This window comes from Tenrec ecaudatus, chromosome 1, assembly GCF_050624435.1.
Source record: "Tenrec ecaudatus isolate mTenEca1 chromosome 1, mTenEca1.hap1, whole genome shotgun sequence".
Classification (NCBI taxonomy): domain Eukaryota; kingdom Metazoa; phylum Chordata; class Mammalia; order Afrosoricida; family Tenrecidae; genus Tenrec; species Tenrec ecaudatus.
The window spans coordinates 179,952,785-179,980,265 of NC_134530.1; the positions used below are offsets into that span (position 1 = coordinate 179,952,785).

Here is a 27,481-nt window from a genome sequence, read left to right on the forward strand (position 1 = left end):
ACAACTCTTATCACAATCCATACATATACATACATCAATTGTATAAAGCACATCTGTACATTCTTTGCCCTAATCATTTTCCAAGCATTTGCTCTCCACTTAAGCCCTTTGCATCAGGTCCTCTTTTTTTCCCCTCCCTCCCCACACCCCCCCTCATGAGCCCTTGAGAATTTATAGATTGTTATTTTGTCATATCTTGCCCTATCCGGAGTCTCCTTTCGCCCCCTTCTCTGCCGTCCATCTCCCAGGGAGGAGGTCACATGTGGATCCTTGTAATCAGTTTCCCCTTTCCAACCCACTCACCCTCCACTCTCCCAGCATCACCCCTCACACCCCTGGTCCTGAAGGTATCAGGTCCTGAAGGTATCAGGACTGAAGGGATAGGGCTGGATTCCCTGTGCCTCCAGCTCCCATAAGTACCAGTGTACAACCTGTGCCCTATCCAGTCCTGCAAGGTAGATTTCAGATCATGGTAGTTGGTGGGAGGAAGCATCCAGGATCTGGGGGAAAGCTGTGTTCTCCATTGGTACTACATCGCACCCTGACTGACCCATCTCCTCTCCTAAACCCCCTATGAGGGGATCTCCAGTGGCTGACAAATGGGCCTTGGGTCTCCACTCTGCACTTCCCCCTTCATTCACTATGGTATATATATATATATATATATATATATATATATATATATATATATATATATATCATATAATTTATATAATATATTAAAATGTAATTTATGTATATTATATAAATTATATAATTTTTATATACTATATAAATTATATATATATTTTTTTGCATGATGCCTTATACCTGGTCCCTTTGGCACCTTGTGATCGCACCAGCTGGTGTGCTTCTTCCATGTGGGCTTTATTGCTTCTGAGCTAGATGGCCGCTTGTTCACCTTCAAGCCTTTAAGACCCCAGACGCTATCTCTTTCGATAGCCAGGCACATTTACTTATGTACCCGTTTGTCTTTTATGATCGTATCATGGAGGTGTGCAGCCAATGATAAGATTTTTTGTTCTTTGATGCCTGATAACTGATCCCTTCGGGACCACGCAATCACACAGGCTGGTGTGTTCTTCCATGTGGACTTTGTTGCTTCTCAGCTAGATGGCCACTTGTTTATCTTCCAACTTTTAAGACCCCAGACACTATCTCTTTCGATAGCCGGGCACCATCAACTTTCTTTGATTGGTGGAATTCTTTAATTGTTTTTCATCACTAGCTTTTGTGGTTGGTGCATAATTTTGAATAGTTGTATTGATTGGATTTCCTCGTAGGGGGATAGACATTACCCTATCACAGACAACATTGTACTTCAAGATAGATCTTGAAATGTTCTTTTTGATTATGAATGAAATGCCATTCCTCTTGATTATGCCATTCCCAGCATAGTAAACTATGTGATTTTCTGATTCAGCATAGCCAATACCAGTTCATTTTAGCTCACTAACACCTAGAATTTAGATCTTTATGCATTCCATTTATGTCTTAACTACTTCCAATTTTCCTAGATCCATACATTCCAAGTTCCAATTGTTGAAACAAGTTCTTGTTTGCAGCTGTTCTCATTTTGAGTCCAACTCAAGTGACCTTTTCCAGGGTTTTCCAGGCTGTAAACCTTTATGGGAGCAGACAGCACAGTGGCTGGTGGATTTCAATCCCTGACCCTAAATTTAGCCTCGGAAAATTATATATAGCATGAAGATGAGAAGAAGGGACAGTTTAAGAATGGACCCTATGACACAGAATCAGCTTCTTGGAAATGATAACTCAGTCTATGTTCCTGCTGTTTTAAGTGCTCATTTGAGCTACTTTTCAGGGAAATAACCCCTCACGGTCCCAAATACACTTTAATGTGACGTGACTGTGGTTGTAAGCCATTTAACTATTTTGCTCTTGCAAGAAAGAATAGAGTCATTCTTCTGAGGAGAAGTAACCCAGATAATACGTGTGGCACCAAAGTCTAACTACTAATATATTAGGATGGCTGCATGTCCTAGAGGACCGAAGGACAAGGAGGTAGCACTATTGAGGATAAGAGGCATAAATCCAGGTCTTTAGGGTGCTCACCTTGGGAAAGTCTGAGTTCACTGTGTTGTTAAGCAAATGAGGTTAGGATGTAAACCTTACCTTCTTGTTTTGAGTGGATCATCTTGAGGCTAAATCAATATATACATTTCCTACCCAAGCACTCATTTTATCTCTGTTATTAAAAAGCAGATCACCAACATGATTTTGGAGTTCAACCGCTATTAAGAAGTGCGTCAGAGTATAACTGGGAGATAATCCAGTAAGGTTCTTTAGCATACCCACTTTTTAGGAAGTATCCTTTCTCTAGTATGCCTTTACCACCCCCTCTGAATCTTAATGCCTTGGGAGTGGGGTCTGACCACTCCGTGGGTGCATTAGATGGACAATACAACCAGGCCAGAAGAGCCTCCTGTGAAGGATAGTCTTCTCCATCCTTTACCTTCTTGATCCTTCTCCTGTCTCCTCATATCCTACTTGGGAATTGGGGACCCCCAGGTGTGACCAGGGTCAATACTCACTGGATTCTGTGGATCTGAGAGCAGAAATCAAATATATCCACAGCACTTTCCAAAGCATGAGTGATCTCATCAGGGGCCTTCTCTCCAGGGAAACCAAAGACACAGAGGAAGGAGCAACCCTGTGAAGGAGAGAGTCGGCTTACACCGCTGGTAGATAGCAAGCTTGAAACCCGATCGGCCAGAAGGCTCAGTGAAGTGTTGGTAGCAGTTCTCACTTTGGGGATCAGATGTCATAATGATTTCTCTCACATCTATTTAACGTTGAGTAAACCCACAGACTTTTAGTACATCATCAACTGTCATGCTAGAGCCCTTGAGAAGAGCTTGTTTTTCTTTCAGAGATAAGAATGAGAGATATTGATCTATTTGTGCGTCTATTCTCCCGTTTACTTTCTCCCGAGGCCACAGTCTTACGTTTCGAGCTTTTAAAATGTAAGTCTAAGACACTGCCTTGGTTCGTGACGATAGGCACAGCTCTGGAATCAGAAAATCCGTGTTCTTGGGCCATTTCCCAACTGTGTAAACTTGGGTAAGTCAATTACACTCTGTGATCCCATTTCTGAGTCTGAAATGAATATCGTAGAGACATACTGAAGTCGTTTTGGCTAAGAAAAGGACTAAGGTTATAATGGAGTTAAACTGGTTTGCATACTTGACTGTTAACCAAAAGATTGGGCTTTGAGGACCCTGAGATGCCTCAGAAGAAAGGTAATCTATTTCCTTCCAAGAGTCATTCATTGAAGATTCTATGGAGCATGGTTCTCCTCTGATACACTTTGGCTCTCATGAGTCTAAATTGACTTAATAACAACTCAAAATGTAAATGGATGGAGTTCAGTTGGTCAACCAGGTAGCAGCTTGATGACCTCATTTGGAGGCTCGAAGGAGATACATAGCTCACTGGAGGCCAAATACACTCTGTTTATCTCCCTGTGAGACATTCCTGTTGACAAGCCACATGGAGCTACACTGATGGAAGTAGAACCCTGGAGCTGGAGGAACCACGTGGAAATTCACCCCAGCACTGAGATGCTTCCACTGCCACTGGATCCTGTGACTTTCCACCCACTTGCCTGTGATCTTCCTGCATTTGGCATCATTGCATGTGTTGCGTGTGTTTTAAGAGGAATTTATAGACATGTATCAGACATATGGGCTAATATCAGACTCATGGACTTGATTTGGACTGGGCTGGGATATTTTCTCAATATACAAATGCTCTTGTATCTAAACCTCTTTCTTATACACATATATCTATGAATTTGTTTCTCTGGACTACCTGGACTCCCACAGATCACATCACTTCTCTGACCTAAGAGCAGATACAGTGGACATAGAACTCACTACATGCCAAGTACCAGCACATAGTAAGTTCTACATTCATCATATAATGTAAATTAAAAACATTGGAAACCTGGAAGTGAAGCAGGCATGTAAATGAAAGACGAAATCTCAAAACCCACTGCCACTGAGTCAATTCTGACTCATAGCGACCATATAGGACAGGATAGAACTGTCCCTTTCAGATTTCAAAAACTAGTACTCTTTTTGGGAGTAGAAAGTCTCATCTTTCTCTTGAGGAGTGCCTGTTGGTTTTGAACTGCTGACCTTGCGGTTAGCAGCCCAATGCCTAACCCACTACACAACCAAGGCTCCAAAAAGAGAAACTAGAAGTGCTGATATATCAAGTGAGGGTTTCCAGAAAGAAGATACAGGGGTGTGAGTGTTGCTAGGCACTTGACCTAAGATCATTGATGACTGCATTAGACACTCAACTGGAGAGATACTTATACATCTGTAGTGGTCAGCACTTGAGCATAGTGGTTGAGAGCACAGAGTAGGAAGGCAGACAGCTTTGGTTTGACTCCAAGTTCCATTATTTACTAGCTGGATGACCATGAGCAAAAAACTTGCTCTTGTCTCGTCTCAGCACTCTCAGTCATGAAATTGGGATAAGAACAATTTTATGCCTCTTAAAGTAGTCACGGGAACCAAAACATTTACAATATGTTGTGTTAAGAACAATACCTGGCACGAGTGAGTTCTACATCTATCATATAAGCTATTATTTAGAATGTTGACCTCAAACAATTGATATGCCCCTCCCCCATGCCTTGGCTCACACATACCTTGTCAAACATGAAGACTTTATTGATTTGGCCTCGGAAGATCCTCAGGACAGAAGTGATGTGCACACAGGAATCCTGGATGGCCTGGCCTATGTCCTCTGGTTTGTCTTGGTCCTTAAACGTCAGGTTCACAAACATAATTGTCACCGGGCGAAGCTCCGACAAATAACCCTGAAGCTGTTTGTCATCGATCTGCAAATTGGAAAGTTTCCTTGAGCTTGTGTGCTTGGCCGCTGTCCCTCCCACACGGGACACCCCCACCCACATCCCATCTTGGGGGAAATGACACTTCTGAGATTCTCGGGGGGAAATGAAGTTATCAATGTGTTACAGCCTCACAAAGCCAGCTCAGAAAGAACAGAGAGAAACGGAGAGGACAATGATCAAAATCTCTCTCCTGGGGCCTTGAACTTTTGGAGCCAATCACCACGAGGAATTTTTTGGGCAACCACCACTCTCTTGCCCCAGCTGCTGGCTCCCTCATGCCAGTCTGAGCCATGGCAATGACAGACACCGTCACTGCTCTCTGGGCCCTCTGCTTTTATCATTTAGGAAAAGAATGCCATGCCAAGTATTTCAACCTGATATTTTCATAGCCCAGCACCTTGTACAGTATTTGCATGTTCTATGCTGCTTTGAGGGCACCTGCTTGTATAGTGGTAAAGCACTCAGCTGCTGAAAAAGGTTAGAGGTTCGAACCCACTAGCCACTCCATGGGAGAAAGCTGTGGCGGTCTGCTTTGGTAAAGATTATAGCTTTGGATAGTTCCACTTTGCCCAATAGGGTGGCCATGAATTGGGATTTCCATTTTATTGATGAGATAACTGAAGCGTGGGAGAGTAACAAATATTTCCCAAGGTCACAGAGTGAGACTAGCAAAACAGAATCCAGTTCTAGTCCAACAGTCTCCCTACCATTTCCCCAGCCTCTCTGAGCTGTCTATTTCACGTAGCTCCTGTCTCTCTCCAAAGTTCCACAGAATAGGCACAGGGAAAGGAAAGAGAGTGTAGCCAAATTGTTTTAGCCCATCCATAGCCCTGAATTGGTTAAGCCAAGCACATAGCACACTGATGGGAAAAATCATTGCGTTTTCTGCCCTAAATAGCACACCAGTGTCCGATTCTCTGTTGGCACCCCGAAACAGCCTTCTCGATGAAGACGGAACCAACTGCCCACCGGGAATGCAGCAGTCATGCTTCCTAACCGGCTGGACAGGCCTGGTTTCAGATAAAATTGTCCATTTTGTGAAAGGTGATTTAATAATTTCTCCTTAACCAATGCATGTTTGTTTTATTTTTCATATAAATGTTTTAAAACAAATTTCTAATTGTTTTCGTGTACTCTAGATTTGGGATCAGAAAACACAACCACAGTATTTCTAGCACCTATTTTACGTGAGGTGCGGTTGTCATTAGGTGCCACTGAGTCCGTTGATACTCATGGTGTCCTATGTACAATACAGCAAAACAGCTCAGTCCTGTGCCAGCCTCGCAACTGTTGCTGCGTTTGAGCCCACTGTTGCAGCCGCTGTGTCGACACATCCGAGGGGCTTTCTATTTTTCATGGACACTCTACTTTTCCAAGCATGCTAACCTTCTGCAGGGGCGGGTCTCTCCCAGTAATATGGCCAAGGTACGTGAGACTAAGTTTTGCCACGGTCGCCTCTAAGCAGCATTAGTTGTGCTTCTTCCAAGACAGAGGTGTTCACCTCTTCTGGCAGTGCATGGAACATTCACTAGTCCGTGCGCACACCGCCGTCCACATGCAGCGATTCATTCTGGGTATTCTTTATTCACTGTCCAGCTTCCACGCGGATACGAGGCTCCTGGAAATAGCATGCCTTTGGTCAGATGCACCTGAGTCCTTAAAGCGGCATGTTTGCTCTCTAATGTTAAAAACTTTAAAGATGCCTTTTGATCATTTGTCCAATGCAATGCATCTTAGGATTTCTTGGCTTCTCTTCCATGAGCGTCAATTGCGGGCCCCAGTAAAATGAAATCACAGCAACAATGTCAATATTTTCTCTATTTATTATGATGCTTCCCACGGGTCCAATTGGAGGACTGTGGTTTTCTTTACCTCTTTGCTAGTGAGTGGTTCATGTCCCCTTCGCTTCCACAAGCAAGGCGGTATGGGAAGGACATTGGGAACATAGCCACAAATATGCAGAGATTTGGCAGAGTATATTTGTACATGCTGCCAGAGTGCCCACGAATGTAGCGCAGTGTACAGAGAACAAAGTGATGAGAACTTCTTTTTACATAACTAAACTCCTTGAGGGGGAGAATCGCCGCACTCAGGACCACAGCTTCAAGAGACACCAAGGTCAGTTGCATACACTAGTCCACAGGCACAGTGTGTTCTACAGCATGCTTTGGTGAGTAATGACTGAGGTTTTAAAAGCTTGTGGGTGTCTATCTAAGGTACAACTACTGGTCTCTAACTGTCCAGGGAAAAGAAAACCAGAAACACCCAACTTATTGCCATTGCGTCAATTCCAATTCGTCCGGTAGTGAACACTGAAAACAATTAGTCCACTGGACTAATAGAACCTGCAAATATCTGTAGTGCCTGGCTACTACTACCAACTACTCTGAAAGGAATCCATCAAAGGCTTCCATCGAGTGGGAGCAAAAGGTGGAACAAAACTTAAAATAATCAAAGGAACTGGGTAAGAAAGAGAACTGGAGAACCTCCAAGACTGTGGCCGGTCACCCTTCCAGTTTGGAACTGAACTCACCCCGTGGCTTTTCAGGCAAACAATAGGTAGGCCGATCACAGGAACAGGTAACATTAGTGAGGTATGCAGCCCTTTCAATAACCAACTGTTTGAGTTTAAAGGGCAGCATTTACCCAAGGACAAAGCTCAGAAGGACTAGGGAAGAGAGGAATGGAAACAGGAAGCAGAAAGGAAGGGCATGAGTGAAGTACATTAAGGAGACTGCCCTGACTCAGATGGTGCAACCTGTGTGTGAATTTTTGAATGAAACACTGATGACCGACTCTGTAAACTGCCATCCAACTCACAATAAAATCTTCCATTTTTTCCCCTCACAGAATCCTTCAATATCGCAACTTGAAGTTTGCATATTTTCTACAGTTCTTTCAGCTTGAGAAATGCTAAGCACATTCTCCCCTTTTTACTTACTTCCAGTTCGTTACATCAATCATTACGATACTTTGTCTTCTTAAGCTGTCTTCTGACGATCTCTACTCAGCTTTTACTTTATCATCTCTCCTAGTAGCTTTAACTTCTCTACGTTCAAGAGCAAATTTCAGAGTCTTTTCTGATGTCATCAGCTTTTCTTTTTCCTTCTTCCTTTCTGGCCTTTTAAAATGACCTTTTGCTTTCTTCACACATGATGTTGTTGATCCTATCACACAAGTCCTCTGGTCTTTGGCCATTTCGGTTTAATGTATCAGATCTACTCTGGAGATGATCTCTATGCGGATGGGACACAGTCAAGGGCATCATTTGACCCTCATGCACTTGATTTCATTTTCTTCAGCTTCAGCCTGAATTTACACGAGTGTCTTCAGTAATGATATTGAGCTTCTCCATCATCTCTATCCAAAATCAATTTGATTCTTGAATGCTCCATGGGGCGAGGTCCACATGTGCAGCTTCACGATACAATATTTTGAAAAAGAGATATTTGCAATGAATAAGACACTAGTCTTGCAAGTTATATATGATCGCATTTAATTCCTATCACTAATACCGTATTTTCCGATTACTGGTCCTTCCACTTTGTTTCCAAATTTTGCATTCTAATCACCAGTAATTATTAATGCATCTTGATGGAATGTTTGATCGATTTTGGACTGTGACATTTGATAAAATGCTGCAAGTTCTTCATTATTAATTACAGTGGTTATTTAGCACATTTGAGTAATTGTTTTATTAGCTGGTTTTCCTTGTAAATAGACGTGTGTCTATTAACCTTATCATGGACAGTCTTGTAGTTCAGGATAGATCTAGAAATGTTCTTTTTGATGATGAATACAGCACCGTACATCTTCAATTGGTGGCATAGTAAGGCATCTTTCTGCCTGATTCGAAATGGCTAATAACAGTTCATTTCAGCTCAATAATGCCTTGGGTATTGGTCTTTATGCGATCCAATTCATTTTTTTACTACTTCCAATTTTCCTAGATTCATATATTCATGTTACAATAACTAACGAATGGGTGCAGCCTCCTCTCTTCATCAGCAAATGATGGTCCCCACAGCTTTGCTCCAATCACCTCATTAAGGTCAACTTTACTTTGGGAGGCAGCTCTTCGCCGCTTGTATTTTGATTGGCTTCCAGCCTGATTGGGGCCATCTTCGGTCTCTATATCAAGCACTATATCATCTTCAGGTCTGCTGCTATTTATAAGGTTTTCCGTGGTTAATTTTTCAGAAGTGGACTACATCTTTGTTCTTCCTGTCTGGAAGCTCTGCTGAAATCTACCCACCGTGGATGAACCCACTGGGATTTGAACTACTGGTGCTGTAGCTTCCAGCATCACGGTACCCTGTTAGCCACCACAGTACAACAAAACTGGCAGATAAGCAAAAGAGGTGAAGGGGAAGCCCTTATAAAATTGTGATAGTTTGTGTTTTGCTTCCTTGCGACGTGATTCCTGCCTATAATTTTCCTAGTATCTCACAAGGTTCCTGTCTTAGATTCTGTTCTTAGAGACTTTGTTCCTGCTCTGGCAGCTGATGAAGCAAAATGTATTGGAGATGCAAGGAAGGCACACGATGTGGCCTTGTGGATTAAAAATCTCCAGGAACCAAAACAATTGTAGGCATTAGAGGTTTGTTTTTAAATTAAGCCAAAGGTGTGGGGATACATTCTCTTCAACCCACACTCTGAAGACCACAGCCCACTGGCCAGGCGTGTCCTATGAAGATTTCCTCTAGAAAACAATGGGAATTTGACCAGATTACAGATGAAACCTGGCATATATTAGGAGGGTGGGGAGACCCAAATACATTGTCATGGGCTCCATTCTAACTCACAGTGGCCTTGCAGGACAGAGTAGAACTGTATCAGAGAGTTTCCAAAGCTAGAATCGTTATATAAGCAGCTTGCTCTGTCTTCCTCTGTGGCGTTGCTGGTGGGTTCAAATGGATAAACTTCCAGTGAACACCTAAGCGCTTGGCTGCAATACACAGCACTACCAGCATTGGATAACTGGTGCAAACGTGCTGGGTCATACAGACCAGAGTTCAACGCCTACCTGCAATTCAAGAGAGTCTCAGTGGTATAATTCTGGGTCTCAGTGTTCTCATACATAAAATGTGGATTAAAATATTTCCCAAGAATTTTGAAGAACACACACACAAAATGGCAGAATGCTTGACATATGATGAATGCGATAAGAGCAATAATTGACATGACTGAATACATTTGAGAGAAACTGGAGCTTATGGAATAAAGAGGAAAAGCTTTGGCCGGGGGCAGAGGTGAAGTCAGATTATCTGTGTTGTTAAAAACATTTTTTAATTAAAAGATCATTTTATTCGGGGCTCTTATAACAATCCATATCAAGCATATTTGTACATATGTTGCCATCATTATTTTCTAAACATTTACTTTCTACTTGAGCCGTTGGAATGTGTTGTTAAAATGTAAAGCCTAGGATGCACTACAAACGACTGAGAAAAAGTGTTCCAGGGCACATCCACTTGATACTTTGTATGGTTATATATTGGGGGCATTCCTAATTTCCCAAGTTGTGTGAAGCAATGCAATCTTAGTAGATGCCTGTTTTGGAGATATAATTGTGAATGAAACAAATAAAAACCCAATTGTGGTCATGGAGCTGATTCCAACTCCTGGCACCCCGCTGTGTTCAGGGTAGGACCAGAGAGTCATAAGGTTCTTGCGGGCAGTGGTTTGGGTTTGGGTTTACACCTAGAGAATGTCAATTCTGTGTCTTTTTATTTCAATGGAACATTTTACTAGCCGCTGGTTTTCTTGATTGTTCTCCTCTCCAAGCTCCCCAACACCCCAACAGTCAGGGAGTCCAATTATGAAAGTACCTGTTTCAAGATGCTTTCCATTATATACTTTTGTAGGGACAACTCCAGGTCAGGGTCAGATTCCAGCATGCACGCCAGCCTCAGGAGGTCTGAGAGGGTAGAAGAAAGGGTCAGGCTCAGGAAGGGAGGTTTGGTCCTGCAACTGCACAGAGAACCCCCCCGCCCCCCCGAATCTCCATTCCCTTGGGAATTGTTCCTCACAGTTCAGGCAGGGAACTGTGAGACACCAAGTGGCCAGACAGGCCAAAGGTAATTCCATGAGAAGTACTTAGAAGTTTCGGGCTTCCCAAAATTCAGTTGGATGTAGCTTAAAATGCTGTTCCAGTTACAGCACACTTTGGGATGTGGACAGATCTTCAGAGGAGATGGGAACGGGGAGATGAGGGAATGACATTAGAGGAAGATGGAACTGTACGAAAAGGCCGAGAGAATGGACAGAGTCGCAGGACTGAGCCAGGAGACTGCTCTCTGATTCTAAATTTTATAGACACTCACTGGGAGACACTGGGCAAGTCGCTTTACTGCACCGACAGATAGCATTCTATCTTCACATCCGGGTGCAAAGCAATTGGGCTTCATTAGCTCTATGGTCCCCTTCACTATGGCTGATAATTCCATGTTCTAGGATAGACTGATGGGAGAAGTGAGCATTAAAAGAGAGAGAGAGAGAGAGAGAGAGAGAGAGAGAGAGAGAGAGAGAGAGAGAGAAACTAAGGAGGGAGAAATAATGCGACATTTTCAGCAGGAAACAGAATAACTATCATGTGAAAAAATTGAAACTAATATCAAGAAAGAAATAAAACAGGCTGAAAGGGATGTAAGTCAAGGAGCAAATTCAATTTTGAAAGTGTTTACTGATCACCTCATGTATTTAAAAGCCCGTGTCAAATACTGTGAGAGATAGACTAACTTGGACGCCTGGGTTTTCCGTTAGGGAACTGACTGTGTCACTGGACAGTCACATAGAACATGCATGTAAAAGTTAGAGGAAAAATGTAGGCCACATGGTTTATGGCTTATAAGGGACAGGAACCAGGGAGACTAAGAAAGAGAAATGACCGATATAATTGGTTTAACTAGAAATGGCTTTTTAGGAGAAGTAGGTAATTACGTGGACTTTGAATGACTTATGGCATTTTGCTAAAAGACTTGAGGAGGGTATGCTAAAAGTGGAAGTAGGCTAAAAAATGAGCACAGTGTGTTAAAAGTCTAAGACTCCACTTGGTCTGGGAGTCATGCTAGTATTGTCAATGAAGAAGTAGCCCTGGCAGAAATTGGGGAAAGAGGCAAGGAGGAAGAAGGCAAGTGTGTGGAAAGGCCTGGGTCACTGCCATGGCCATGGAGATGGAGAGGTATAGCCCCAAAGGATGTCTCCAGAAATCCTTTACACAAGTCGTCAGTAAGAATTAGGAGCTAGGGGAAACTAGTGGAGAGCTTGGGGGTGGGGTGGGGGGAGCGGCCCCAATTCCAAATACTAAGTGGACACCTGCCCCTCCCCCCAGAAGAATTTATTTCAAAGGACGGCACTGCATATGCAGTTCTGGAAGAGGGACATATCTGATGGGAGCACACGGGAGCAGATGAATGGGGAGGAGGAGATAGTGGAGCACATCCTGGCCCACCAGGCCTTGAGAACGATTATCTCAATTAGAGCAGCCAGTCCACAGAGAGGACCACATGGCCAGCCCCACCATGAGACATGACGCCCCTCACTGATCCATAGCCCTACAGGGGACAACACTGGAGACACAGTGTGGAAATTGCACCCGATCTTATTCTGCCACACAGAAGCCAAACACTAAGGGAATGCAGCAGAACAGCAAGGGAATGGAGTGGCGAGGTCCCCAGTGAATGTTGAAGGTGTACTTTGGGACCAGGGCATGGTGCCCCAAAAGAGTGGACTGGAAAACACTCCTAAAGGCCAACAAACAATCCTCGACCTAACTACAAGCTTTTCTTTCCTGTTGTGTTTTGTTGGTTTTTTTCTTTGTCATTGGTTTGTTGTTTTGTTGTATATTGTTGCTTGGTTTTGCTCTGTCTTGTTTTTGTGCATGTTATTATCTCCACAGATCTGTCTAAGTAAGATAGGCTGGATGAACAATCTGGAGGAGAAAACAATGGGACCGAAATTTCCAGAGGGACATGGAGGGGGCGGGCTGGGGGAAGGAAGTGGTGTTGACAAACCCAGGGACAAGGGAACAACAAGTGATCCAAATTGGTGGTAAGGAGGGTGTGGGAGGCCTGGTAGGGCATGATCAAGGGTAATATAACAAAGAGGAATTGCTGAAACCCTGGTGGGGACTGAGCATGATAGTGGCACAGGAGGAAAGTCAAGGGAAATAGAGGAAAGAGCTGGGAGGCAAAGGGCATTTATAGACGTCTAGATAAAGGCATGTACATATGTAAATATATTTATATATGAGGATAGGGAAATAGATCTATGTGCACATATTTATAGGTTTAGTATTAAGGTAGCAGAAGGACATTGGGCCTCCACTCAAGTACTCCCTCAATGCATGAATACTTTCTCCTACTAAATTGGCATTCTGTGATGCTCACCTTCCCAACACACCACTGAAGACAAAGCAGATGAATAAGCAAATGTGGTGAAGAAAGCTGATGGTGTCTGGCTATCAAAAGATATAGCGTCTGGTGTCTTAAAAGCTTGAAGGTAAACAAGCGGCCATTTAGCTCAGAAGCAACAAAGCCCACATGGAAGAAGCACACCAGCCTGTGTGATCACAAGGTGCCGAAGGGATCAGTTATCAGGCATCAAAGAACAAAAAATCATATCATTGTGTGCTCACCACCATGATACGATCGCTGAAGACAAATGGGTGCATAAGCAAATGTGGCGAAGAAAGCTGATGGTGCCCAGCTATCAAAAGATATAGTGTCTGGGGTCCTAAATGCTTGACGGTAAACAAGCGACCATCTAGCTCAGAAGCAACAAAGCCCACATGGAAGAAGCACACCGGCATGTGTGACCACGAGGTGTGGAAGGGATGAGATATCAAGCATCATCAGAACAAAAAATCTTACCATAGTGAATGAGGGTGGGGAGTACAGAGTGGATACCCAAAGCCCATTTGTAGGCCACTAGAGATCCTCTTGCAGAGGGGTCTCTGGGAGGAGATGAACCAGTCAGGGTGCGATGTAGCAACAATGAAAAATATAACTTTCCTAAATGCTTCCTCCCCGCACCCTCCCGCCCCCCACTATCATGATCCGAATTCTCCCTTGCAAGTCTGGCTAGAACAGATGATGTACACTGGTACAGATAGGAACTGCAAACACAGGGAATCCAGGGTGGATGATCCCTTCAGGACCAGTGGTGTGAGTGGCGATACTGGGAGAGTAGAGGGAGGGTAGGTTGGAAAGGGGGAACCAATTAAAAGGATCTACACGTGACCTCCTCCCTGGGGGATGGACAACAGAAAAGTGGGTGAAGGGAGACATCGGACAGGTCAAGATATAACAAAATAATAATTTATAAATTATCAAGGGTTCATCAGGGAGAGGGGAGGAGGGAGAGAGGGAGGGGGAAAATGAGGACCTGATGCCAGGGGCTTAAGTGGAGAGCAAATATTTTGAGAATTATGAGGGCAACGAATGTACAAATGTGCTTTACACAATTGATATATGTATGGATTGTGATGAGAGTTCTATGAGCCCCTAATAAAATGATTTTAAAAAGAACAAAAATTATTAAAAATACTTTCTACTGCTGGACAAGCAAACAAATCTGTTTAGAAGAAATAGAGGCAAAATTTTCTTTAAAAAGGAGGATGGTGAATGAAAATAAAATGTTCTAAAATTGATTGTGGTGACGATTGTACAACTCTTCCTGATGTGATTGAACTACTGAATTGTGATATGTGAATTATATGTCAATAAAAGTGTTTTGGGAAAAAAAGATTTAGGAGATGGGGTGGAGTAGCTGTAGCTCAAAAAGAAGGCAGTGTTGCTGGGCTTTCTCCTCTATCTCTGGATCTTCTGGAATTCTTCATCTTTCCTGGTCAATGTTTCTATAGACTTGCTCCTCTCCTGTTACTTATTACAGCCTTGTAAAAGTACAAATTGCTATTTATAGTACTGTTCAAAATACTCATGTGTTATATATAAATGACGAGGAAAATGAATGATTCACGGGTGTTTCTGATGTTTCTAGATTGGAAGAACTAGGTTTTAGGGAAACATAAGTCAATTAGGACTTCAGACAGGCTAATTCTGGAATGGCTAACACCTGGTGGAGATATGTCTTGGAGAGTTATTTATCAATTTCAAATTCAGGACAACAGTCGGGCTGAATTCTGACCTTTCTGGTCAGCACTTGAGTGACACAAATCTCTTTCAGAAGACCTTGAGAAAAAGTGCCTCCTGAAAATTGTGCTTTCTCATTGTTTCTTCCTAGTCCTGGCCCTGCTGGGGGTGTGTGGAAGGGACGCAGAAATGGATGCTTCACCAAGAAATCAATAAAGGAGACAGAAGGTCAAGGACAGAGCCCTGGCATCACCAACATTCTTAAATGGGAATAGGAGGGAGACTCAGCAAAGGGCATTGAAAATGGATGGTTTTAAGGATAAAAGAAAAACTAGCAAAGAAGAATGTTCTTGAAGCCAAGACAAGAGGCGAAGGTAGTGTCTAGAATGGGAGAGTCATCTAAAGGCAAACCTGAGAAGAGGTTGATACAATCGGTCTAAGCCTTGTACAGCTTCAGGAAGTAGAACAGGAGGGCAAGCAGGTAGAAGCTACATTTCAGGACTCTAGATCGAAGAGCAGAGCAACACAGGCCCTGGGCTACATGCACTGCTTATTAGGTGAATAAATGCATGAGGGGGGAGAAAAGGGACACGGGAAATGTTTGACGGCTAGGAGGGGAAAGTCAGATGGAAGGTCTGATTCATTTTTTATTGCTGGGAAGACCTGTAAATGTTTGGAAGATGGAGGAAAGCAGTCAGCGCAGAGGGAGGGGTTGTGTTTAGAATTGCTGCTCCAGGTTCCCTCGGGAACATGTGTGCAGGGAAGATTTGGGGAGATGTGTGGAGGAGCCTAGACAGCTGTGACGGAGCCGCTGGCACTGACAGAAAACCCGGGGGAGCACTGGAGAGCAGAGGCTCTTGGGTACTTACTTTTGTGGTCTCCAGAAGGATAATTTTCCATGAAATTCATACATTTTGTGAAAAACTCATCAAAATTGAAACTAGAGGGTGGTTTCAAGAAGTTAACCTAAATAAAAAGAGAAGGTTTGGGTAATTCTGAGGGTTGGTTGGCCCTCCGGGAGTCATTTCTCAGCAGAACAGCCCAGGTTTGAATGCCCAGCTCGTGGCAAGGTGTTAATGACATCCCTAACCAATCAAGGTCATCCGAAAACACGAAAACAGCTCTCCATTCATTCAGATTTCAATCTTCAGTATACATACAGGGAAATTGCAGAGGGCGAATGGGAGTACTTTTCCACCCACAGAATATTCTTCTTTTTAGCATTATATTTTTAATCATAAAGAATGATTGATTACTGATTATTGATGAGTTGTCTCCCCCAAACGCCATGGCCTCGCTTTCAGTGGCCCTTCATCCCTCCAGGAGCTAACACTGCTCCACCCAGGCAGGGGCTCTAAATTGTCTCTTAGGCTTTCCAAGGCCCAAGCCTTACCCCTCTGTGCAGCCTAACTTAGAAACTCAGTACCACTCATGCTTTTTGGTTACAATTACTTAATAACAACCAAGCCTGGAGGGCGCGGGGACAGTGTATTCTTTCTAGAGGCTCTTCCAGCCCTAAGTCTCGGTACTCCCAACAAAGGGCTTTTGCCTGCATGGGTCTGGCTCAGAGAGTGGCAGGAGACATGACAGAACTCCCTTGAGAGTAATTGTGAACGGGGTTCATTGGACGGCCATCCTGCTAGGTACAGCACGAGCCATCTGAGAATATGGAGGGGAGAATCTCACTTCCAAAAAGAGCCAAGAATGAGCGTGGCCTCTGGATTCCGATACACACCGGGGCAGCAAATTCCATTGATGCCGGCAGACAGCTTTGGCGTCAAAGTTGTTACAGAGGAGCAGCAGCAGAGCCAGGGCACAAGGCAGAGTGGTGGGCTCCCATCCACAGGGCAAGGAAAGCAGAGTGCGGCTTGTGGAGGGAGGTGCCCCTGGACACTTCATTCGGGTGCTGGGTTTGCTGAGCCACAAGCTGGAGGAGCTGAGTGCTTTTGGACTGAGACTTAGAGTGGAGTGGCCTGCCCTTTGGGTATTGATTGGCAATCCTGAAAGAACTTTGTAACGTGTCTTGAGATAACATGTCCTCACTGAACAACTTTATCTTGAGCATTTCTGCCTGTACTGCAACCTGTTAGCTTCCACCATAAACCCCATAGTCGTGCGCACTGTCTGTGAGCTCTGTGTGGCCACTGCAGTGAATTCTAAAACCTAGAAGAAAAGTAGCAAGTGAAGAGGGGCAGAACACAGAGGGGCACAGGAGAAGCTGTTGGGTGAATAAGAAAAGTACACACAAGAACGAAAAAGTCTAGCCTGTCAAAGACCCCTCTGTCCTGCCTCAGTGCCTTGATCCTCTATCGGTTGCGTTTCTTTTGATGCGGGTGCACGTCTTTCGGAATCCGATTCGGGATTCCCACTCACAGCCTTGGAGGGGCCCAGGAGATGAGCTAGTCTAAACTACGCACGTCCCAGGCCCCCAGAGGCTTGAAGGGATCATTCAGGCACATCGCGCACCCACCCGTGGACATCTCTGCTGTGTTTTTATCCAGTGTAGAGAGTGCACTTTCTGGAGTACTGGTGGGATAGGTGATAGGAATGTCACACTCTTATGTGAGGAGGTCCTGGATGCTCCAGCACTGGCCAAACCACCAAGTCTCTTCCGAGTTGGGATGCAGGTGAAAGTAATCATTGTCTGAAGGCTTGATATTCTCTTTATGCTGAATGAGGGGTGATGCTCCTCCTGAAGTCGCTATGCACACAGAGCCTGGCCTCGGGCCTTGGGATTAGTCCTCAGGACGGAATTCTGCGTAACCACATGCTATGTTGCCACATCCACACATTGGACCAGAGCAGGAGTGCTCAGAACAGTTTAAATCAAATAAAACTTGGTTCAACTGTACATCATTTCTTTCTTGGGTATAAAAGAAGATAAAGGGCATGGGTGCTCCCCCAATAGAAACATCATTAGTAATAAGATATAGTAGCATATTAACTAGCACAATGGCATACACCAAAAATAGCAAACATCATTTCTTGCCAAAAAATAAGGCTAGCCCTACTCTCCTAATCAGAAAACATCAGGCAAAGCCATCTGTGGGTCATTTGCCAAATGAACTGATCAATATATATTTTTAAGTATTAGGAGTCATGAAAGACAAAGGAAGATGGAAGCTCTGTCATAGAACATAGGAGACTAAGCGAAAACAGCTACACACTGTAATGTGAAATCAAGGAGCGAATCCTGGCCCAGAAAGTTTTAAAAAGACATTATGGGGAAAATGGTGAAACTGAGATAAAGTCTACTTGGTAAGTAGTATTGTACCAATATTAACATGCTGGTTCTAACAACTGGGCTCTGGAGTGTTGCCAAGGCTTAATATTAGAGGAAGCCTGCCAGAGGATATACTACTAGTTTTATAAAATTAATTCAAAATAAAAAGTGGAAGGTGTATGAGGGAAGGTTGAAGCAGAGAAGGATGAAGGATTGATGTCAGCAGGTTAGGCCAGGCCATGCAGCTAATGCGGTTACTAAAGTTTGGTGGGGTTGCCAGGGAGAACAGAGGACAGATGAGGGTGTGTGGATGCCTCCCAGCAGTCACATGGACTCTATCCTTTCTTCCTGTCTGCCATTCACTCCCTTCCCCACGATAGTTCTCTTCCCCATCTGTGGTAGTTACATAATCTGGTGTCAACTTGGGACTTGAGACGATTAACAGTGGAGGGGTGAAATCTAGTCTGTCAATCTGGTCATAGCCAATGAGGACTTTGTGTGGACATGGCCTTCTCCTGAGAATTCTGGGACTTCCTGATTTTCCTCCTTGGAGGTGGAAGACATCTCGCTTTCTCTGCTCAGTCCCCATGAGACATCCTAGCTGATGAGGAACTCTCCCTCGGCTCACTGCCTGATGCTCTACTGACACTGCTACGCTGAAAGACCCAGTGCCCTGGGAACTGGAGAAGCCAGTGGAGACCCCTGCCAGTGCTGACATACTTACAACACCACTGGATTCCAAAACTTTCTACCCACCGGCCTGTGATCTTCCTGCACTCAGCATCATGGCATGTGTTTCGTGAGTTGGAAGAGGACTTTATATATATTGGTATTGGACATATGGGCTAATACTGGACTTATGGGCTTGAACTGGACTGGGTTGGGATGCTTTCTTAATGTACAATTTCCCTTTATATAAAACTCTCTTATATACACATGAGTTTATATGGATTTGTTTCTCTAGTCTACTCAGACTAACACACCAGTTCATGCCTTCAAAGCACAGTTCCTTTAATTGGGCAGATCTCAAGACCAGTTCTGCTCAGTTTTCATCTGAGCCAGACTTTTTCTACTAGGCAGGGCCTTGGAAAAGGCCTTGCTCTCTCTCTCTCCCTTCCCTGCTCCTGAACTTGGCTGTGCTTTCTTCTGACCAATATCTCACCCTCAGTGACCCCTGCACCCCTAGGTGTTGGTTGAGGGCGTTGGTTAGTAGAAGGAAGGGTCAATGGCAGTCTACAAGAGTCCTCCCTCGTGTCCTAATGGATAGCCCTGAAACTGTTTCCTGAGCAAGGCCACTGGTTTCCCACTACTCAAAGTCCTCCATCTTTAGTTTCCCACAGAGATAAGCCTAATCGTTTCCTCCTTGACTTTCCCAGAGCAGGTATTTGCATAAGACGTCCTACGCCTAAAGCCAGAAGGAACCCATGCCAAGCAGCTTCATGGAACCAGTCTTCCTAGTAACTCCTCTGGCAGGAAGCCCCTGATGTAGATGGCCAGAACTTTCTGCATGCGTCGGCACTCCACCTACCTTGACTGCCCTCTGGTCTGGAATTCTCTCAATCTCAATCAAGTTCCGGTCACAGAGCTGCCAGCAGTTTGGTGACAGAATGACTTCATTCATGTGGGCCATGTTCTGGGCAAAGCGTACATCATTCACGGCCTGACCAATCACCAGAAAGTAGTTGCGTGTTTCATCCCCAATAACCAAAATGCTGATGTGGCCAGCAGACAATCCTGGCAAGAAGGCAAGCAGGTTTGTACATGAAGTTCTAGGTTATTCTTCAGCAGCACTGGTTCTTAGAAAATTGAGAATCTTTTTTTTTTTAATTGAGAACCTTGACGTGACTATATTACTTCAGAGCAAACTCTAAGCTTCTAAAATTTACACAGGGATCAAAGCATGCTGCATCCAGCTCCACACCTTCAAAAACTCTCCTTCCACCAAGCTAGGGAGTTCAGCGACTAGCTTTCATCTTTCCAGGACATTTATCTCTCAACACAGCTCTATCAATCCCCAAATTTGTTTTATCTTTTCTTTATATTTAAGAACATTAATAAGAACTTGAATAATTCCTATTTGGGGAAGAATATGATTTTATCAGAGATTAAGGGTTTAACTAGAAAGAAAGCCCAGGGTGGAATTTCAGGTCACACTGAGCGGGGTGGGAAAAGGGAATAGCAGTTTGATAATCAGGTGTCCCATCCCAACGGTGTTCACTTTACGACCTCAACACTGGGAGCTGGAGAGTTTGGTGCCTAACCAACAGAAGACAGCATATTGTAAAATATGGCATGCACATACAATATATGTATAAGTGAGTTACAAGTGATGCACAGTTCCCTTTAGATGACTGCAATTATCACCATCAAATTCCCTTTCTTAAATCACTCTACTCTGCTGTCCCTAAGTGTTGTTAATGATGATTTCCTGTGACACAACATGTGCTTTTTGTATTTCCTAGCTGAAACACATTGATGCTTGGACTCATTAAACGAGAAGGTGCCAATCAGTGTGTATGAATATTTAAGGAGTCTGAGCCTCCATCACTCTCAAGAAGGATGGTATTAATTTGGGAAGTATGTTTCGCATCCTAACAGCCTTCATGTTTTGACAACCCATTTAACTCCTTTTGGAAATTTTGAATCGTTTCAATAGGTGGTGAATGTTCCAAAGGTTCCAGGAGCCTCCCGCCAGCTCCTCCACTTCAGGATTCTGAGCGGACAAAGCTCACTTAGGCAGAAGCTATCAAACAGCAACTGCGTCATCTAGAAACTCTGGGTGGTACCGAACATTCATCCCTCTCCGGATATCATCCCCCCACTGATAAATGGCTATCATCATGTCTGTCCCTCAGGAGCGTGGAGAAGTGAGCACGATCGAGTGTGTGGTCTGTCTGAAGAGCAATAGGAGATGTATGCTGTGGCCCTTGGAACTGAACAGAAGGACTTATGAAGTTGAAGCTGTACTGCAGGCTCGCCCACTAAGCCTCTTTTTTGGTACACCATCCTTATGACGTGGAGGATGATCAGTCTCATAATGCTGCTGAATCTATGTAATGACAAGTTACTTTGCGACTGCACTGAATGCTCTACATAGTTGACAAGCAGCAGGACAATCGCCATCATCGTTACACTAAGAACATAGCCATGACGAAGGGCTCACGCATAGCGATGACCACGGGAGTGGCACATGGGACTGGGCAGTCGTTCCGGTATCACAGGGTCACCATGAGTTAGAACCCGCTAGATGGCAACTAACAACATAGTTAGGACACCTTCTGTGGGAGCATTAGCACGTGCCAGGCAGGGCGCCAACTATTATAACTTAATTCTTTGTATGAACCTGTTGCTGTTACTGCCAAGTGGATCCCACTAGTGATGATCACGTACAGGCACAATAGACTGGTCCAGACAGTTTTCAAGACTAAGACCTTTCAGAGGCAGAGTATCAGCGCTGCCCTCCAAGCCATCTCTGGGGAGTTCAAATTGCCCACCCTTTGACTCTTAGTCTTGTTTGCACCACCCCAGTATTCATTGAAATGGGGAAGAAAGCTACGTCCAGTTAACCGGTCAGCGAAAAAGAGCCAAAATTCACATTCGGATCAGTCTGACTCCAAATGTAAGGCATGATAGTGGAGCCAGTGATCCACCTTTTTAAACTTTGGAGAGCGAACCCCCTCAGGAGGCAGGACTCCCAGGTGCTAACATGTCTGTTCCGTTACATATGCTTACCTATCTTGACCCGGATATCTAGACCTTCTTTGGACAACTGGGTGTCAAACAACCCATGGATCTCCAGGCTACATTTAATTACCACCGTGATGATGTTTTTCAGTTGTTTGCGTTCCACCTTCCACAGGGCGAGCAGAGCATCACCTTTAAGAGATACGAACACATGGGGCTCTTCTGATTGCCCTGGGGATCCGTTTGCATAAACTCTGTCTAGAAGCTTACTTACAAACACTCTCCAGCCCCTTCCTGGCCCCGACTTTCTCAGTTGCCTCCTTTGTCGGAGCTCAGGCATGGTAGCCCTCATGTCTCACACCTCCCTTCTCAGTAAGCCCTCGTACCTGCAAATTTTAGGATGTCTCCTCCAAACATTAACACTTCTGAGGGGAAAAAGGAAATAACTTAAATCAATATCTTAAAGCTAATAAAAAAGTCATTCTTTACCAGTGGAATAAAAACGGGGGCAAAAGAACAGCAAACCAGAGAATAATGTCATCTCAGACAAGCAGCTTAACCCATCTACTCAACTGCGTTGAAGCAGCTTATGTATACTTCATTTCTGTGAATGGGAAAAAAGCAGGAAAAAGGTAGATAGGGCTGCGGATGCGGCACAGAGATGGCTATCCCCGCCCATAATAATGGGATTAAAAAAACTGTTATATTGGCCTTTAATGCAACAGTTCAGTCATATGAAGAAGAGCTGCATAATCGCTGCCCCAATCAACTTTAGGACATCTTATTCTTTCTTGTTCTCGCTGGAACTAGCTCTCCGTTTCCCCAAGCCTTCCCTGCCTCACCCTCAAGAAGCAATTAATCCACTTACTGTCTCTATGGATTTACCCAGCCTGGATTCCATAGACAGGAAACATGCAAACAAACAAAAAACACTAACAACAAGAACAAGTGAAACAGGGAATAACTTCAATGGAAAAGAAAACAGATATTAAAATTTTCGCTTGCATGCTGATCTTAATAATATCGTTTCATAATTTCTCATTCCATGGGATCACCTTTTCTTTCGAGTGGACACAAACACGGACCTCTTTCAGTGAGTTGACTGGATAGCTATCTTCCCGATTTCTTGATAGAGTCTAGTGATTGCTCACGGTGCTGCCTCAGGTTTTTGAAATATTTTAATCGCTATTCTGTCAATTCCTAAAGCTTCTTTTCACGAACCCCTTCAGAGCAGCTTAACCTGCCCTTTATAGGACCACCAGTTCTCGATCATATGCTACTTCTTGAGGCGGTAGAATATCGACCAGCTCGTTGTGGCAGAGCGACTCTGTCTCTTCCTTCCATTTTCTTCTGATGCTTCTTGCATCAGTCCATATTTTGCCAGAGGCCATCAGGACTGTGACTCGAGCTGTGACTTTCCCTCGGTCACTCCGGTTTGAAGTATGCTAACCGTGTTCTCGCCTTTCCCTGACTCCAGCTCTCTGCACATTTCATTATGGGCATTTGTCTTCTCAAGTTGCCCTTTGAACTTTCCCACTTCCTCGTTTCTTCTCTCTGCTTCAGTAAGAGTCAGAGTCTCTTTTGACATCCACTTCAGTCTGCCTTTTCCTTAATCCCTGTCTTCCTTTGTGTATGACCTTCTTGATGACAAACTCACCTGGCCTCCGTCACTCGTGTGCTCCATCCCTCACACACACCTGTTCTTGAGATGGTCTCTAAGTTTAAGCGGGATACACTTTTGTTGACTTGTTTTAACTTTCTTCAGCTCCAATCTGAACTTGCCTAGTTGCCCCTTGGCCTTATTTTAGCAGATGATTCCAAGCTGCTCCATCACCTCTTCCCACAGGTGTACTTTATTTTATTTCTTTGTATTCCATTTGGCAAGGTCTATACAGATAGTTGCTCTTTATGTTGTTGAAGAAGAGAGTATTTCCAATGAAGAGGTAATTTATTTTGCAAAGTTCTATCCTGTGATCCCTAGCACCATTTGTATCAGCAATGTCTGCTTTTCATTTGCTATATTTACACTGACTATCGAGTCAATTCCAATTCCAATTCACAGCTACCCTAAAGCACAGGGTAGAATTGCTCCTGTGTGTCTCTGAGACACTAACTCTTTATGGGAGTAGAAAACCTTGTCTTTCTCCCACTGAGAGGCTGGTGGTTTTGAAGTGCTTACCTTGCGGTTAGTAACCAAGTATGTAACCACTACACCACCAGGGCTACTCTTCTAATCACCAGTAATTACCAATGCATACTGATTACATGTTTGATTGATTTCAGACTGCATACACTGGTAGATTTATCCAACTTCTTAATAATTGTTTTTAGTTGTTGGTGTGTAAATTTTAATAATAGTTTTAACAAATGGTGTTCCCCATAGGCATATAGACATATTATTCTATCCCATTCAATGCTGTACTTCAAGATAGATGTTGAAATGTTCTCTTTTTGAGGTCAAATGCAATGTCATTGCTCTTAAGCTTGTTCTCTGCAGAGTAAATCATGTGATCATTGAATTCAAAAAGGCCAGTACTAGTGGATTTCAGTTCACAAATGTCTTAGATACCAATCTTTATGCATTCAATTTCATTTCTGATGACTTCCAATTTTCCCACATTCATATATTGTACACTTCCCATTAATGGATATTTCCTGCTCATTCTGAGTCATGCCCCATTAGCAAAGGAAGGTCTCAACCATGTCATTAAGGTCCACTCTACTTTAAGAAGATAGCTTTCCCCTAAGGCACATTTTGAGTCCCTTCAAATCTGAGGGGCTCATCTTTGGGCTTTGTGTCAGACAATGTCTTGCTGCTACATTCACATGGTTTTCAGTGGCCAATCCTACAGAAGTGGACCACCTGTTCTTTCTCCTTCTAGTCTTTGTCTGAAAATCCCACTGAAATCGGTTCACCTGGGTGACCCTGCTGGTGCTTGAAATATTATGGGATAGCTTCCAGTCTCACAGCATCATGCAAATCACCACATTATGACAAACTGACAGATGAGTCAGGATCTGTTCGAGGAAACTCAAATTACAAAGAAAAAAATCCACAAAAAACAATAGGCATCTTTTCTTGAGTCATTTCCAACTCCTGTAATACCATGTGTGTCAGGGTAGAGCTGTACACCATAGACGTTTCACTGGCTGATTTCTTTGGGAAATAGATCACCAGGCGTCTCATCCATGGTGCTTTTGGGTGAACTAGACTCTCTAATCTTTTGGTTAACAGTTGAATGTGCTGTTTGCACCATCCAAGATTTACTAGGGAACTTGAGGTTGATGCAAGATTACACCAAGAGTTTACTTTAATAGAGTATATAATTTTCTTAATGAATACAAGTTCAAATTAATAATGCAAATAAGGTAAGAAGGCAAAGATTGAAAAGGAGATTCAACTTTTCAGTTAATTTTAAATGCTTCAGTAGGTGCCCTGGTGGCATAGTGGTTATGAATTGGGCTGCTAACTGCCAGGTCAGCAGTTCAAAACCACCAGTCCCCTGCAGGAGACAGACAGGTCCCTCTGCTCACATAAACAGTTACAGAACCCCCCAGGGCAGTTCTGCACTGCCTTATGGGGCTGCTATGAGTTGGAATTGGCTCAGTGGCAGTGAGTTTGGGGTTTTTTTGTTTTGTTTTTGGTGTAAGTACTTCTGAAGCTGCCCTTTGGGGCAAATTGCTGATACCTTAATTATATACTGCTCCTATCTTTTCATACAGAAATATCAGTGATGACATTTGAATAATATTGATTCTAACATTTTGAGTTATTAACTGTAACTAAAAGAGCTATTACTACAGTTGTTGTCAAAGTAGTCTGTAATTTAGACTTCATTAATGCAAAACATCTTTTCCCTCAAGTAGCCTGCATTAGTGAGGCTTGACTATATTGTTTGATATCTATTATATCATGTTTTAAAAGAGATTGATTTCATGAGGAAGCAATTGCACTCAATCGGGTTATAATCAGCTAACACAGGAAAAGCTGACGGGAAGAGTCCGAAGCCGGGGACCTACGCACACACTTACTTTCCACTATCGCGCTTATGTAGTGGTTCAGGATCTCCACCAACTGCTCGGCCCCTCGGTCCATGTACATCGCTCTGCTGAACTTCTCAGTCATTGCAGTAAAACCTGCAATAGATGCACAGCTCGGTCCCATGCTGCTGGGGGAGCCCAACAGAGGCAGGAGAAGAGGAACATGCCGGCGAGCAAGCAGGGGGCCTCACCTCCTAAGAAGCGGCAGATTTTCTTCATGATGACTTAGGTGCCTGACCCAGTGCCCAAATGTAGCTTCCTCTACCTATGCTTCCTGTATACGGATTTGGTAAAAGGCCTGTTTCACCCTTGGGCCTGAAGGTCCAGGCGTAGGCCTGGAGCCTCTGAAGGTTTGCCCTTGACTGGAGATACATAAGTAAGGAAAAGGTCATACATAGGGCATCCCTCACTCATTTTTCCCCCAGCAGAGAGTATTTGCCATAATAGCCCAGAAACTCAAAAACGCCACCCCCATTCTGCACGGAAGCTCTGTAGCTGAACACTGATGTGAGCCTGCTGCTCACCTACATGAGCAACAACGACCAGTGGCCTTAGAGTGTGGGTCAGGGCAGAGCTGTGCTCCCGTCGGGTTCTCGGGGTCTGATCTGGGGGAGCAGCAGATGGCTGGCCCTTCCTCTGCGGCGCATCTGGACGGATTCCAGCTGCCGGCCTTGCAGCTGGTAGCTGAGCACCTGACCATTTGGCCACCCACAGGGCCCACAGGAAACATTCCTTCTGTGCTTGCCTGAAATGTCAACAAACATCAAGACTCCATCGAAATATTTCACAGTGGGTCGCTCTGGAGAGAAATCTCCGTAGACAATGAGGTCTGGTAAGTGAGCTGCGATTTTGATGATGGGCCGGTCCTGGGAGTCTTCTGCTTGGCGACTCATGTCCACAGCAAATGTTCAGCAAGTCGTCCCCAAAGAGACCTTCTGGGAAGAAGAGCTCAGAGTGAAGTCATTCTCTGGGTGCATTCTTTCTCTCATTGCCCCATTTCTTTCTCTCCCTTTGCTTTGCTCTAAAGCTGCCGGAGTTGTTCACACTTCAAAAGGAAAAACCCTCATGAAATGAGCCTCCAGTCTTGCACACCTGCTAACCTAAATGAGCACCGGCAGAGAAGACAGGGCGAAAGGGGATCTGGAAACAGCCTCACCCATTGTCCTGAAGGTGGAAGGCCTTAAGGTGCAAGTCCTGCTGGCCGTGGGTCTAGTTTGCCCTGCTCACCAGCACGGGGTTCATTTTCCTCCTGCCCTTGTTTCATTTCTAATCTTCCTCATTTTTGGTCTCTCATTGTTCCTCCCTGGAATTTTTTAAAATGTAGATTTAACCTTTATGTGTGAGAATATACATATGTGTATATACATATATGCAAGGGTGTGTAAGAGTAATATGATGGTAAATAAAAATTACAACACTGTTACTTGTAGAGTTGGTCTAGTGCACTGAAACAGTTTATTCCAAATAAAATGTATTCAAACACGTCTCTGAGATCAGTGAATGACTGCAGACATGTTCTTTCAGGAATATATCTTAGGCCCCTTCTCA

At 44.0% G+C, this 27,481-nt stretch overlaps 1 protein-coding gene across 1 annotated transcript in view; it reads right to left on the minus strand.

The window, feature by feature from the left end:
- The window catches only part of ADCY10 (adenylate cyclase 10), a 108,360-nt gene extending 81,534 nt beyond the window's left edge, over positions 1–26,826 (minus strand). The window contains exons 1-9 of the mRNA XM_075540467.1: positions 26,679–26,826; positions 25,925–26,029; positions 22,279–22,317; positions 21,941–22,084; positions 19,737–19,942; positions 15,855–15,951; positions 10,723–10,811; positions 4,685–4,876; positions 2,556–2,674 (exon numbers count right to left, since the gene is read on the minus strand). Of these exons, the coding sequence (XP_075396582.1) occupies positions 2,556–2,674; positions 4,685–4,876; positions 10,723–10,811; positions 15,855–15,951; positions 19,737–19,942; positions 21,941–22,084; positions 22,279–22,317; positions 25,925–26,029; positions 26,679–26,826 (1,139 nt within the window). The remainder of the gene's footprint in view (positions 1–2,555; positions 2,675–4,684; positions 4,877–10,722; positions 10,812–15,854; positions 15,952–19,736; positions 19,943–21,940; positions 22,085–22,278; positions 22,318–25,924; positions 26,030–26,678) is intronic.
- Positions 26,827–27,481: the final 655 nt, after the last annotated feature.